The following is a 16587-nucleotide window of genomic DNA, read 5'->3' on the forward strand; positions in this document are numbered from 1 at the left end:
GCATTAGTCTCCAGTAAGTTCCCCCTGTACCACGGGGGACAGCACTCCCCACCTCTTCAGGCTCCCATCTCCTTCAGGGCACAGGTGACCTTGCATAGCAGCACAGCTCCAGAAAGAGCCTCCATTTCTGGCAGGGAAGGGATCTTACCTGCCCTATACTTGGCTGAAGAGCAGGAGAGGGATTTCCCTTTGTCTCACAGCAGTCAATAAATTTAGCTTAGAACTTTTTAGCAGGTGATACTGCACTTACCATGGTGGATAATGCTGTGATCCAGTAATTTCTGCACCAGTTTAATGGCTGTCTCCCTGTCGGAGGCCTCTTTGTGGTCGATCAGCCAGTCGATCAGCTCTTTGGCAACGAAGCAGTTCGGGTATGTTTTGAGGTGGTGTCGCCGATCCTTAATGACCTTTTCTTCATGCAGTCGGAGCCTGGGGGTCAAATCACCTTGTAAGTATCATTTGCAAAGAGCCTCTTTAACAGCAAGATTGGAACAAGAGCAGAGCAGGGGCACCCAGGCCCTGCTCATAGGATGGGCTTTGCATGTGATGGGCAGAAGAGTCACACACTCAGTTTTGGCATCTCACAACCAGCAAACCCACAGCAACCATTTGTTACAACTTTAAACCCCATAATTGGAAAAGCTTGTTTCCTGCTTAGTGGAAAAGTTTAAAAAACTGAACAACAGCACAGCATATTAAGTCCATTAAAATACTTCCCGTAGGTCAATTAAACTGTCAATAATTTGGAATTAATTTTCCTGCATTACCACTAATGTGTTCCATATTATTTTATAGTATTGCTGCTGTAGGTTTCTTTTTCTAATCTCATTAGTTTTTGCAGCTGTAGCTTCTCCCTTGGTTGGATAACTGCATTTTGCTTCCAACTGCACAATAAGAATAGCATTTATGATTTAAAATTCAGGTGTGAAGCTGTTCCAACACAATGTAATCTATCATTAAAAAGTTGCCTCCTACTCCAAATAAAGGAAACTGATTTCTTGCTTTGGGATCTGTTGACAAATACTCTGTTTGCAAAATCTTCATCATCCTGAAAGCAAGTTGGTTGAGATGCTTGACTGAGAATGCAAGATCCTTATTAGAGTAATACCTTGAGATTCTGAGGTTCTGCATCTTTATGTTTAGTCATTTTTTTTCCAAATAAACAAAATAAGCAACACTAAAAATAAATTAGCAGACAGAGGGTTTTAAAGTTGTTCAGAGTTTTATGCTTTCTTGTTCCATTTTAATGAATCATATCAGAAAATCTGGTTCTGTAATGTCAACACCACAGTTCTGATGAAAGCACGGAAATGACAATGCTTGGGCTCCTATCACAAACAGAAACACTGCTGTTCGTTTCCAAGTGGCCAGGGTCCTACTTTGTAAACACTCCCACTGACTGCAAAGAGTCCTGAGTAACGCTGTAATAATGGTAGGTGGTACATGGGTAATTGCCCAGAAAGGAGTTAATGTGAGCCTCAAGAAGCACAAAGCAGGAGTATGAGAAATTTTCCTCTCAATGAAATTCCACTATGAAACAGTAATTTCTCTTTAAAATCATAAAGCCAAATATTTGGCTGAAATCAATGAAGGAAGTATTATTAGGGCATCAGACGACTTATCTAGGCTTCTACCTAAAAATAGTAGCAAAGCAATGCTCTGTTCTGCAGCATTTAGCCTTGAAGTACACTGGAATTGGCAATCTGGGATGTGAATTCCAATCCAGATTTGCAAACATCATAACAAAAAAAAGCAGGACTTTTACATTAAAAATACTGATAAATCAGATTAGTATTCTGGAAAGAAATGCTGGTAAATATCCTACAGATTGTGATAGTCTCTGAGCTAAAATACTTCTGCTTAAAGCATATTTTCCAGATGTGCTCTAACAGCTGTCACTATGCTTAGAAAGAAAAGCATTCACAATTTTAATTACAGAACACGCAATTACCAGTGTGCTTGATCGAACTTTACAATTAAAATACATTCCAGATTCTGTTAATGTTCCTCTGGTCTTATGTCACACAATAACCTGCAGGAACAAAACTAGAAAAAGACTGTATAATACAAAGGTTGACAGCTCAATCCAGCTTTCAGTCAGTGGTGTAAGTCTAAATCTGATACAAGAGGGAAAACCCTTTCTATTAAATTCTTTGTCCACATGTTGCATAGGAGTATACCAGGACTGGTCTGACATTTCACAAACAAGGCAGTAGTCAAGAGCTCCAGAAATGAGCATTTTAAATTCCAGCTGCAGGCTTTCCTGCAGTTGGTGGACTTATAAATATTTCAGTTCCTTTGTCATGTCAAAAGACACAGGTTCCCACTACAATCTTTATCCTCACTTAGAGAAAGGATCTCTCTATATACCTTTTTGTCTATAATTATAAAACTCATAGATATTTCATGATCTGAATTATTTCCACTCACTTGTTAAAGTGGATCCAATTTGCTAAGAGGATACAAAATCATTAAGTCAAAGAAAACATGATCATATAACCCTTAACAAACCTGAATTTCCACATGAATGTGGGAATTTCTTCTACAATCTATACCAATTATGTCCACACTGAATTCTGTCCAGGTTTATTTATTTGAAATAACAAACACAAAAGGAATTCTGATTTTCACTGCGGTGGTAAACGCTGTTCTCTTCATCAAGGCTCCCTCACCTCTACAAATAATTTAAAAATCAAACTCTATGGAGGAGAAGTAGTTTAATAAATTCACACTGCACCTAGTGCAAACTACAAATATAGAAGCCTCAGGTTTAAGCTATTGAGTATATATTGCCGTGTGCCAATCAAAAGTTCAGGCAGGAATTCAAAAAATGTGTCAGTGCTCAGAAGTATTTATCAGAAGCCAAATCAAATTGAATAAAAAGGAATAAAATGTACCAGTGAATACGATTATACACTGGAACCAATGCTCAAGTGAAGCTGTAAATTCTTTATCCCTCGGCATTGAGAAGCAGGCTTCTCACCCAAAGTCCTTGATGTTTTCCCTTTAAGTAATGTTAATCACTTTATGTCAGCTAGTCTGCATGATGATTGGAAAAGACCTAACTTGACATCAAACACATTTTTCTCACTAGAAGAAGTTTTTCTCAAGTGCTGCTCAGGAGAATTAGCTGACTGACAAATACTGATGAGGTTGGAAGCAGAAGGGGGAGAGGATAGGCAAATAACAAGGGGTGATAGGGGGACATATTGATTCAACAAGCCTTTGAAATACTGATCCACTTTCTGCAACTTAATAGCTTAACACTAGAAAACAATTTTGTGTGTACCACTACCTGACCCATATATAATTCCATACATTGTTCAAGGTTACCTGCCAGATTTTGCATGTGAGGCCCCAGTTTGCCCTACCTGAGGAAAACACTGTGAGCGAGATCCAGAGCATTTGAGAAATTGCCTGTGAAGGTTAAGAGGCATATGCAAGCCTTTAATATTTACAAATTTATATCCATGGCCTGTGCTAATGCTTACAACAAATAAAGGCTGTATTTGCAAACATGCATGCCAGAATAGTTTTCTTGGGGGTTTGTCTTAACAGGAGTTGCTTCTAATTGACAATATGCAGGGACTCTTGCTCCAAACAGAAGTGCCTTCCTCCTACACAGCATGGAACAAGATAACTTGGAACACACTGCTCCTGCTTTGCAGTAAATGTGTTCAGAGCTTTCTGGAACAATGTTATTTCTTAAGATGCCATTAGGCACTTCCATGATAATGAAAAAATCTGATTTTTTTCCTAGAAATGAAGAATCAAGCACTAACTTGGGATGAAACTGCTCTTGCAGATACATGAAACTTACATTTTGGTTTTCACCAACAGGGGCATTTTTATTTCCACCAGGGACATTATGCATTCTGAAGTTCCTTGCCTCTTTTCTGAACCAGTGGGTAAGGATTTACAAGATAGTGCCTGCACAATTAGCTTTCTTTTCAATGCCCAGAAAAGGCCAACATGCTGGATGAATACAGTAAGGGTATCATTAATTGAACCACAGTTCAAATATCTCACCCAGCTAATTTCCTCTGTAAAGTCTAATAGTTTGTGCTTGGCTGACATAGATCTTACAAAGCATTATCCAATCTTAGTTCTGTGAATGAAAAAAAAAAAAAAATTAGAAACCTCCTGTTCTTCCTGGTAATTTTCTGAATAATTAACTTGCCAGTTCCTACATCCTATATAGTCTCTATCTTAGCAAGGCTCAAAAAAAGTGCAGGGAGCAGGTTGGTCCCTGATACTTTAAACAGACAACATGGTATGAAGGCTTTCATAATGTGCTCCACTCTTTCAACTCTTAGTATTTCTGAAACAATCACACACACATGAAATATACATATAATAGAATTATGGAATCACAGACACACAAACAGTTTGGGTTGAAAGGGACCTTTGAAGGTCATCATGAGCAGGAACATCTTCCATTATATCAAGTTGCTTAGAGTCCCTGCATGCTGACCTTGAGTATTTCCAGGGATGGGACATCTGCCACCTCTTGGGCAACCTGTTCCCGTATTTCACCACCCTCATTGAGAAAAATTTCTTCTGTATATCTAGTCTGAATTCACCTCTTTTAATTTAAACCATTACCCCATCCTATTACAAAAGGCCCTACTAAAAAGTTGGTCCCCATCATTCTTCTAACCCCTCTTTAAGTACTGAAAGGCCACAACAAGGTCTATTCCCCAGGCTGAACAGCCCAAACACTCTCAGTCTGTTTCTGTTTTCACAAGGGGTGCTCAAGCTCTCTAATTATCTTCAGGGTTCTTCTCTGGATCTGCTCCAACAGGTCCACATCCTTCCTGTGCTGAGGACCCCAGCTGGACAAAGCAGTCTAGAGGGGGTCCCACCAGAGTGGAGGGGCAGAATCAATCCACTCAACCTGCTGTCCACAATGCTTTGGATGAAACAATATTTGTTTTTTTTAATGGAAGAACAAAACACCAGTGAAGAATTCACTTAAAATAGAAAACCCTATCAGAATTTACTAATTATTGAACAATACACACTGATGATGTAATTAGTCATGGCACAATGCACATCCTGTCTCAGCAGGCTCAACTGCTGCTGAGGAGTTCTGGCATGCTCATGGGTTATTGCTGTGTTACACCTTGTATACACCCTTGGTTGCAGTGACTATCCCAGACTGAGCACTGCCAGGCAGCATTCAGTGAATTACTACAATTTTATCAAATTTGGATAAACTGAACAAAACTGTATTAGATCCCTTGAAAAATAGCAGCTATATGCAGAGAGGCAAAGGTGGTTTCTGACATCTTAAAATTCTTTCACAAGTTTCATGTATATATAGAACTTCTATAAGAGAAGGATTTACTTTTTTCCAAGGAAAACTAGTCATGATGTCTTTTGTGAGAAACATATATGGACAAAATAAGTATCTTGCCAAAGATAAGGATAATTCATGGTGGCTGAAGAGCATAGGTTTTTTACACCCCTTCTCAAGGCACATCCTTGGTGCTCCACTGGCAGGTAGAATTTCCCCTTTCTGTTTGAAATAGAACAGTTTTGTATTCTCCCAGAGGTTAAAAAATTTAGTGTTTCTAACATAAGCACATGACCTGTCTAAAGGATGGCAGATGGGCATCTCACTAAAAGATCACATTTTCCAAAGCATCTCAGTGACTTAGAAGCAGAAGTCCCACTGAAATTTAAAAATTACAAGTCAGTTACACACCTGATTCATTACAAAATATATGAGCATAAGGTGGCATTTGTGTATATATATACACACACAGGAAAACACTACGTAAAATATACTTTATACTAAACTTTTGCCTTTGCACTGTCAGCAAAAAAAATAAAATAGGTCAGTGAGGATATGAACTTTGTACACAGAGGCAATCGTGAAGGTACTCTGTGAATGTAGTGTGTGTTGCTGGGACAAGCATTTCCAGCTGGGCTTGCCAAGTCTCAGCTGAAGTGTCAGCATTTCACTGCTGCCTGTTCCTCTTTCTATTTATGCTTCAGCTCCGCAATCACTTAGTTCTGTTACTTGATATTCACGGGAGCTAAATTACCTTTAAAACATGGTGTCATACTGGAAATAGGATGAAGATATTTCTGTTTTGGTAGCTGTGGCAGAGCAGGAATTCTGCCATCTCAAATACATTTAGAAAGGGTGTCTTCAAAGCAGCTTCTGATCGCCGTTCTCATCACTGTGACAATCTCCCCTATTTTGCCCACAGCCAGGCATGTAGTCAAAGTGAGGAGATGCCAGAACACGGAGCCAGATAGACTTCAAATAAACTATCTCTTGGTGCACTGAAGAGGAAATCCTAAATCTTCCAAAGAAACGATGGTTCACCAGTGTCCCTGTGGCTTTAAATAAAATATCGTGGCTGCCTCTTTTATGAAGTCTTTTTTTATACATTCAGAAAGTTCTAAGGCCACTAAGCCTGCAACCAAAAGTGAACAAGGACATCCCCAATACTCCTAACATCTTACTAACACTGTCAGGGATCAAACCAACTCTGGGGAACAGACACAGGCAATGCTAAGGGTCTGGGATGAAATCAACATGATGTCTTTCAGAGACTCTCAGCCCACAAATTCAGGCCAGAAATTGGGAGCCACAGCTTCCAGAGTACTCCAGACTGCAGAGGAAATTAAATCTGTGTGTTTGTATTGATCTGTCATAAAACTAGAGACCCCTTGTAAAACCTACAGAAGCTGTGAAGTGACTAATCTCCCTGCCTGCCAAGCCATTTCACTTGCATTTCACTTTAAAGTAAAATGTCCTCAAACATGAATAATATATCTAACCGCCTGTGCACTTGAACCTTGAGACATTCTTGCTATAAAGGATAAAACTGGGTTTTATAAGAGGAAAACACAGAATACAGGCAAGTTTTTATTTCACCTGTCCCTAGTCATATAAGGAAAGTGGAAGTCAGCCTCAGTCAGGCTGCTCACTTTCTGGGCTGAAGCTGTCAGAGCTCAGCAAATCACAGCCCTCCTTCTCTATATGGAAGTCAGACATAATTGTGCTTCCCACTCAGTTATGGATGAGCCGGGATGCACCACGGATAAATGGATGCAAGTCAAAGCCTATGGGATACTGCTGTGTGGATCCCCAAAATAATTGATGTATTTTTCACTCAAAAAAAGTGCCATTTTTGCTAATATCTATCAACTAGGTTTTTATCCACATTAATTTTCTCTATCTCCATTGCATGGATATTCTTAGGCTTATTAAATCAATGTGTACTGTGAGGAGCAATTTTTGCAAAGATATTTTTCCAAATCTAAACTGAAGACCACCAAAATTTTAAAGTGCAGACCAGGAGCCATAGCAGAACTATTATTACAGACATCCTATGACTGGATTAACATGGTAATAAGCTCAACAGCTCTTGTAGACTTCTCAAAAGTACCTCTCAATAAAGGAATTATTTTTTTGATAGCAAACTCAGAAGAAGCAGTGAGGTCTCAAGGGAGGCTAGTGAAAATCAATGAAATTTGTGTCAGGGAATGCAGGCATGTTATCTCAGTATCGTGCCTGGAAAAAAAGAATGTTCCTTTGAAATGCTAAATGTGCTAAACAGGGAAAATACAGGTCAGAGAGCTCAAACCCCACTGCTACAGATATTCCTGATAGCACTGCCCTTCAGGAACCTGGAGAGACCAGCAGCTGCAGAATAGGATGCTCAGCTACAGACCTGCATGATGGGAGTCAAGAAGGGCTGCACCAAGGACACAAACAGCTGTGGGTACCAGAAAGACCTGCGGTGTGAGAACTCCTCTCCTCGATATACCTGGCATGCCATGGGGGTAGGGCAACCAAGAAAGTTACAGGATGAGGTCTCTTACACAGCAAGGCTGACACCTTTTTTACATAGAGGGAAAAGCTGACTTTAACCTTGGTAGGCACTTGCACTGAGTGCAGCAAGTTTCAGACCACATGAGAAACCAGGTCTTTTCTCCACCCACCTCTCAGCACACCTGGGGAAGAGAAATCTGTAACACCCAGAACGCAGTACAGTACTGAACAAGCCTGGAGTGCAAACAGTAAAAGGGGTTGTTATGTGCCAGAGATAACCCAAGAAATCCACGGGAGAAGTGGAATCAGTCAAGTGCCTAATCTTGAGCACAGTTCAGAATTTCTCCTACCCTGTCAATAAGTGACAAATAGTTTTGCTGGGACATTATATGGGTAACTCTGAGTTCAAAGTCCTTCCAGGAATGGCTGCTCTCAACCTGAGAACCACAGATCTGCAGGAGATTTTCTCCCTCATATTCCGCACTTCTCAGAGGAGCACCAACTGTTTGGACTTCTTTCCGTGGTCCTTGGAAACCCTACTGAACACAAGAAAAAAAAATCTGCCTTCATCATTACTAAAGCATCATACTGCAGTAATATCTCAATTGCTTTTAGCAATTGTTTTCCATCTCTACACTAGCAGTTATCCAAATACTGTGCTGAATCATGACTGTTATTAAGCATAAATATCCAGTACCTGACAGGTAAGATAATGAGTAACAAAATGCTTAGTGTTACATATAATTGTTAACAAACTTGATTTTGTACTGGGGCTAAGACTCTAAATTTTTAGTTCACCTGCAAAAAAATAATTAGGTCCATCTTAAAATTAATAGAGATGCAATATTCTTTCAATATACAATATGTTGTATTAAAACCATCTAAGTTTGTTTATCTGTTCACATTCTAAATGAATAGCCTCCTTTCTTTCATGTTTAGTATAACTGCATTTCTAGGATTTATTTTTATTTTGAAGGCAGATGTATAGTAGTAAGTGCAAAAGTACTCACTAGAAAAGGCAATTTGTATTGAATTTCTTTAAATTAAAAAAAACAAATCTGTCATGTTTTGACAGTGATACATGCTTTTTTACCTCCTCCAGCTGGCAACACTACAGTAGGCAGGATGCTACACTGACCAAAGCATGATTCAAGGGAGTTCTTTCCACTGTCTTCCAGAAGTCTATTGAAATTCAGTGGTTGAGCACTAAACTGTAAAACAAAGGTGGAAAACTGATGTAGATTTTTTAACACTGAAAGTAATGATTCATTTGACTGGATTGCCTAGAGGCAATTAAATTGTTAGAGGATGACCTTCACAGTTCATAAATACATGTGGAGGAACAGGTAAGACTATAAAATGTAAGGCTGTGCACTAACAAAAAAATGCTCTGCTGAAAACTGTGAACTCGGAGGCTAAAATCAACAGACTAAGAAGTAGCTGAACATGCAGTAGTGACACTTCCACTGAGTACAGGCTGAGACCATGCTGAGACCAAGGGCGACCTCATATTGCACTAACAGAAATGTTTCTAGAAATGATGGGAAATCCAGTTGTTTATGCCATTGTATCTGATACTACAGAACATCATCTAAATAGTGCCTTGTTTGTGGCATCTCATTCAAGAATGATCAGCTCAAAGAGATGAAATGATGTAGCTCTACTCTGGTATGATAAATGATGAGCCAGTCCCATGAGCAGAGAGATGATACTGGATTGGGAATCTGGCCTTACCTAGACAAAAAGTGAGAGGAGGAGGATTGCTGTCTATAATCTTTCAGGTGAGTTGAAAGCAGAGAGCAAGAAAAGCTATTTAAGTAATGCTGAGGATCCTAACAAAAGAATTAGACAAAGTTTTGGAGAAAAGATTTCTGACTCTTACTTAAGGCAAGAATAATAATAAATATACAAAAGAATTATGTATTACTATATTAGGATTATGTATTATATGTAATACATACATTATGTATATGTATAATGTTCTTCAGATGATCTTCCAGCCCTGTGGTTTATAATTACACGATTTACACTGCTATCTCCAAACAACCTTAGGAATACTGTAAGGTGGAAGAGTATCAGAGGCTGGCCTTTGAGTGCACTGTACCAGGATTCAGCCTTTTTAAAGTCCTGGTTCATGTCAGCAGCAAAAAAAAAAAAAGTTAAGTGTATATGCAGATATACAGACATTCTTTGTGTGTTTGCCAAAGCTCAGGAGCTGCACATATGAGAGATGTCCCCATTTTGTGAACATGCTTTCTTGTTTTTGTCACAGGGTGTTCCCTGGTTTTCATTTTCATTGCTCAAACATCCAGTAAGTCCTCACCCAGCTGATTGGGAGGATGGGGATTTAACTGGCCAGTCAACACCAAACTAGTGGCAAGCTTTCCTCCATCATCTGAAGGAAACTGTACAACCTTTGTGGCATACAACTGTGTCAAGACAGAGCTGGGATCGGCTGTGAGGAAACCCTGTCAGCTGGGTAGCAGCATGGGTAGAGACCAAGGGTCTGCGCTGATTCCTTGCTAAATCAAAGTGTAGAAGCCAGGAGGAACTGCAGTGGCTGAGGATCCTTCTGCCAGCTCCACAGCCCAGCTCCACATTTTATGCTTGGCTGAAGTTTCTACATGTCTGAACTCAGTTGGCTTTCCTGCCTCCATGTGCAACATTCACTCATCCTCTTGAGATCCAGATCACCAGGTTTGCAGGAACCTCCAGCTTCTAGCCTGAGATCTTGTGAAGTTACTGCAAACAGCCTGTCTATATAGTCATAGTCAGCTTGGTCTTAGCCTGGAATTTGTCTAATTTTATACAGTGGCACATAACTTTATTGAAATAATATGGAGTATGTCATTAAAGTGAATAAATTGAAAGAAGTTAGAAGTCTAAATCCAATGGTGTTACAGCCTTTTAGAGCTCCCTTGATTTGTTTGAGAGTAAAATAAAAGCCAGTCATAAAAATGACCTTTCCAATCAGCTGGAGGCAACAAAGCAGCATAATCCTAATTAACATTCTGCTCATTTATACATTTTCTTCTTACAGAAAATCCTGTAACATTCAATAAAGTTTCACTGGCAAAAGAAAAATAAAAAATAAATCACTTTGTGCAGATGAAAAATGAAAAATGTGTTGGAAATCTACTGATTGCCCCAGACTACAGTGAGCTCCAAATGAATGCACGCCAATGGTAACAATGATTTTACTCAACAGTTCTGCAACATAACACTACTGCATTTATTTTTTAAACACAGAAAGGATTGCTCTCTGACACAAATGTTTTAATGGCAAAAAAACATCTTATCTGCTTTAAATCTCTCTCTTTATCTAGGTCATGCAAACACGTAACAGCACGTATTATGGTATGTGAATTTAAGGGGATTATTTAATGAGATGAAGTTGCTCATTGCCTAAATTCTGGTAGGCTAATGAAGAACTTCATCATTAGGGAAAATCTATTATTAAAAATCACAGTTAAATACTGAATCTATTTAAAATATTTTCCTTTTGCAAAAATCTAGCCTGAGGGATGGTTTACTTTGATTAGCTCAGCATTTTTCTGTGTCTCATATATCATGGTATGAACAGATACACAGCTGTGGCACAACCACTCTTTATGAATAGCTCCTTCTGTCAGGATGCTATCAAGGATCTTGTCTTGTTTGATTAGGCCTTGTAAAAAGCTCAAAAGTATATAAGCTTTGAAAAAAAATAATATTACAGAAGCATTCTCCCTCTCCTCTTAAGATTAAATGGAAGTTTTCCTTTAAAGTAATAAATAAATCCCTAAGGAGTCCAGAGAAGTCCTGCTGCTCTATTGAACAGCTTGCTCCCATTGCTGGGCCATGTGTTTGCCATTTTTCTTGTAAGCAATATTCTCTCTCCACACATGCAGAAAGCTCAAGTGAAGAGGCATTTATGTGCTCTGACAATAAATTCAAAATGTGACTTCTTAGTGCTTTAATAACTCAGACCATGCACCCTGACCCTTATTCACCAGGTAACAGCATCAGCTTTACACACTCATCAGCCCTAGTAGAATGCTGCTGGATTTAGATTATAACAACATGGTTATGTTTACAGCATACTCCAAACTTTGTCTCGGGCCTCAACTTGAATCCAAACCACATGTTGCAAAGATGGTTTGAGACGGACTTCAGATGGGCAACGGGACAAGAGGAGGTGACTGCTTCAGGCCTGCACTGTGCTCTTACACAAAGTCAGACACTCACCTATCATCAGTGTAAATGGCCCAACACTGTGTTAATCCAATTCATCACCTCAAGACCAGCCCTGTCATCACCTGTCTTGAAGAAAGGAAGATCTGTAGGAGCTTGGCTATGGTTGCTCTTCAGATGGTTTGAACAAGCACAGTTGGGAAGACAGACCACAGGCACTTCTTGTCGCAGCTACCCAGGCACATGGAGGATGGCTATAGCATGTGCCAAGGTTTAGCCCCTTATTCATGCAGACTATCAAAGCAGAGCACAGTGTTCATTAGGTCTTAATTTGAATGTAACCAAAACCAATTGAAAGACAGAATCACAGAATCATAGAAATGTTTATGTTGGAAAATACTTCTAAGATCATCGAGCCCAACCCTTAACCCTGGCAAGTCCACCACTAAACCAGGTTCCTACGTGCCATATTGTTTAAATACCTCCAGGGATGGTGACTCTAACATTTCCCTGGGCAGCCTGTTAGAGCGCTTGACTACCACTTCAGTGAAGAAATTTTTCATAATGTACAATCTAAACCTCCTCTTGTTCAACCTGAGGCCATTACTTCTTGTCCTATTGCTTGTTACCTGGGAGAAGAGACCAACCCACCTGGCTACAGCCTCCTTTCAGGGAGTTGTAGAGATTGATAAGGTCTCCCCTGAGCCTCCTTTTCTCCAGGCCAAGCAGCCCCAGCTCCCTCAGCAGCTCCTCATCAGACCTGTGCTCCAGACCCTTCCCCAGCCCTGTTGCCCTTCCCTGGACACACTCCAGCCCCTCAGTGTCCTTTTTGCAGTGAGGGGCCCAGAACTGGACACAGCACTCGAGGTGTGGCCTCACCTGTGCTGAGCACAGGGGGACAATCTCTGCCCTGGTCCTGCTGGCCACACTGTTCCTGATCCAGGCCAGGATGCCATTGGCCTTCTTGGCTACCTGGACACACACTGGCTCATGTTCAGCCACTGTTGACCAGCACCCCCAGGTGCTTTTCTAAGGGCAGCTTTCCAGCCACTCAACTCTGGAGCATTGTTTGGGGTTGTAAGCAGAATGCAGGATTTGACACTTGGCCTTGTTGTATCTCATAAAATAGGCCTCAGCCCAGAAATCCATCCTGTCCAAATACCCCTGCAAAGCCCTTCTGCCCTCCAGCAGATCTACACTCCCACACAACTTGGTATCATCTGCAAAGCGGCTGAGGGTGCTCTTGATCTCTTCATCCAGATTGTGGATAAAGATATACAACATTTCAGTCCATATGTAAGTTGGCTGTGCATACATGAACTGCTGGAACAGCAAAACTGGTCACTACTTGTGGCCAGTGAAGACATTAAACCATTGATCAAGTGGCCAATGCCTTTCTGTGTCTTTTCCTACAGGTTTTTAATTTTCTGAGAGAGAATACTGAATAAAATGTGCTGTGTAATTTTCTGCCTGCAAGCAAAATTCCACAATTTCCACTCCACTGTATTTTTTCCTTAGCCACTATATGTTTAAATAAATTCTTCTTCCCATTTTTATTGTGATTCTCCTGAACAGTTTATGCAATCTTTCTTTCTTCCTCCTTTGGCCCTATAATATCTTTCCCAAGAGTACTGTTGTTACTGGCTCCATCTAAACTCAGACGTTCCATATTCGTCAGAGAAGCAAGCAACACAGGGTACAAACATATTTCATGTGAAATAATGTATGAAACATTGTTTCAGCTGGTGTTGATTTACAGATTCAACCAAAAAAAGTAATAGGAACTTATTAATATATTAATTTGGAGCAGCTCTAGCCCCTCTGTAGCCCAACAAAGTGAATGTAAGCAATTTTCTTCCAAACACTAGTGTTTGATTTATTAGCAGGCCCAAAGCATAGCACTTGGAAAAACCACCACTTTACAGAAAACTAAAGAGATTGGATTTTCCCCCATGAGGAAATATTTTTAAAGGATCTAGGCCTTGCAACATTGTGATAAAACACAATGGCATATAGAGAAAGAAAAAATCCCATTGTTTTGTGTGTGTTGAAAGAAATATTATTTTTAAATAGGTGGCATAATGGTTGGGCACATTCTTGATATAGTCATGTTTTTGATTGCAGGACAGACTACAGGATGAGATGTGCCTCTCCAAGGGAAGAAAATTTTAATAGTTCAAATACCTTCCTCCTTTAATATGTGGGTGAAAATCCTCTTTCCACAAGCAAAGTTGGAGCTGCAGGACTATGGACACTGTGCACATGAATGAACTCCCAAACCCTGGTCCCACAGGGTGAGGGAATCTGAGGGTGTCATGCAGGCAGTGAGAAAGAGGAGCAGGTGGCTGGTCCTGAGGTTATTGTTGCTCCTGTAATGCCAACACAGCACAGCCAGCAGCATTTCTGGCACCATGACCTACTGGCCTTACAGCACATATTACTCTCTACAGTCTCAAATCTTTTCCCTATTCTCACTCTTCAAGGATTGCTATAAAACCAGCATGCCCCAATTATGTGCACTTTGGTTTCTGTATCCCAAGTTTTTGAGACATGAATCTACAGATCATGAACATCTTGGAAAGAAGTCTTGGTGGTGGGAAGAGTTATGATGTTGGAATTTGATGAATCTCATGTGATCTGAGGTAAAATCCTAGCCAAACTTAAGACATTGAGATCAAGGGAGCCAGGCTATCATCTTCACATCCTCCTAAAAATCTTAGTAGAAACAGATTTTGAAAGTTCTTGGGGTTTATTTGGAAATGGATACATTTCTCATCCTTAAATTTGGTTGAAAAGCTGGATAATGTGAGAGCAGCGGTACAAACTAGCCCAGATGATTTTGCACTGAAGCAGGTCAGGAGGCATTCTTAGAAGCCCTTCCACCAGTGTCACTGAGCGGATAATCATCTCTGGTTACCAGCCAATAACAAAAAGCTGGTAATATCACCCACCACAGCTTGAAGAAGACAACACACTATGCCTTCATGAAATATTCAGTTGGAAGGGATGGATCTCTGGAGGTCATCTAGTCCAACCTATACTGAAAGTATAACAAGTTAGTACAAGGTGCTAAGGATCATGTTGTCCAGGCAAGATTTTAATATTTCAGAGCTTCTCAGAACTCCTATTCCAGTTTTTTACTTACCTTCACAGCGAAGAATTCTTTCTAAATATCTGATTAGAAAGTCCCCTGCAAATTTTGACTACTGCCTCTTGTACCATCCCTGTGCAACTTGGAAAATTCACTCCCCCTTTCCCTACATCATCTCATTTTCCTAGTTGCAACCAGAATAATTTCCCAGAGCTTTTCTTCACTAGGCAGAGCAGACCCAGCCCTCAGCACCTCCTTGCAGCTCGCGTGCCCAGGCCCAACCCCAGCCTGAGAGCCAGCCCTCTTTGGGGCTTGAGTCTTGTAGGAAGACAACTTTCTGCAGTCTATTTTAGAGTTGTATAATTTTTCATAAATTAAAGATAAATAAATAAATCTTATTAAAATAAAATAACATAAACTTTTAATAAATCTTGCTTTATTTCTTCTGTTCAATGTGTTTTTAAGAACCCATTTTCACCCCTTGTCTAATTAGACATGTAGTAACATGATACCAATGGCTCCTATTATGGACCCATTTTTCTTGTCACAGAGATCTACTTATTAACCTCATTTAATCTCACCTATTTCTACCAATTTCCAAAAGACTTGAAAGGTCTGAGCTTGTCCAAAATGCTATGAGTTCTGAAAATAATTGTTCAAGGCAAGGCTTTAAGCTGCTAGACATTCTCAAAATGATATTTGTACAATCTCTTCTGGGATTTATACATGATAATGCTACTTTCAGCTTCTTCTCGTGACAACCCCCCTCTGTTTGCACGGGACAAGCAACAAAACAGCAGTTTAAGATAAGAGTAATTTTTTCTACATCTTAGTAAAAATAAATTAATTTCAACTAGAGGAAAGTGTAAGTTAATTACATCCTGAGCATCAGGAAACAATTAACAGCTTTCTATTATATTGCACTAATTTCTAAGCTATACAATTACATGCTACTGCAGAAAAGGATGTCTGATTATCAAGACAAGGATCTTTTCAGAAAAAAATGAAAGGAAATTGTTCCACTGATGACAGTGCTATAAATAATGCCTAGCTAATATAGTTTCAGAAGTAATTTCCATTATTTGCAATCCTAACTTTGAGTGATGTGTTGGCTGTGTGTTGTCAGATTCTCCTTCCAAAGAGGCTGAGCATAAATGTTGGACAGACTCCTTAGATAAGTCCTCAAAAATTCAGCTTACTGTGAATATTCTCCAATACTCATTGGAATTAAATTAAAAATCATTGTTTTTACTAGCCATATTGTAATTATGTCTTGGAATCACTCTGTCTCTGAAATCAGGGCCAAGACTGGCTTGTAAGGGACAGGCAGGCCTGCTTTGAGCAGCCACAGTGCCTTGAAGACACAACTCACAATGCAAAGAGCGACAGACATGGCATACAAACACTTAAGTACCAATAAACCCATTTGTCCCAGTACACAGGTAAGCGGTGCAGACACAGAGCCAGTGGGCTGTAGAGCAGTTCAGCTAGACACTACTAGAAACACTACAGAAAAACACCCAACAGT

General features: G+C 39.9%; 1 protein-coding gene across 2 annotated transcripts in view; it reads right to left on the reverse strand.

Moving 5' to 3' along the window:
- Positions 1–16587, reverse strand: part of DEPTOR (DEP domain containing MTOR interacting protein) — a 76192-nt gene that overhangs the window by 49933 nt on the left and 9672 nt on the right. For both annotated transcript variants that reach the window (XM_005516936.3, XM_088060810.1), the window contains one exon: positions 251–429. In XM_005516936.3, the coding sequence (XP_005516993.1) occupies positions 251–429 (179 nt within the window). The remainder of the gene's footprint in view (positions 1–250; positions 430–16587) is intronic.

This window comes from Pseudopodoces humilis, chromosome 1, assembly GCF_049639895.1.
Source record: "Pseudopodoces humilis isolate 2021_Gansu_Grassland_sample_001 chromosome 1, ASM4963989v1, whole genome shotgun sequence".
Taxonomy (NCBI): Eukaryota; Metazoa; Chordata; class Aves; order Passeriformes; family Paridae; genus Pseudopodoces; species Pseudopodoces humilis.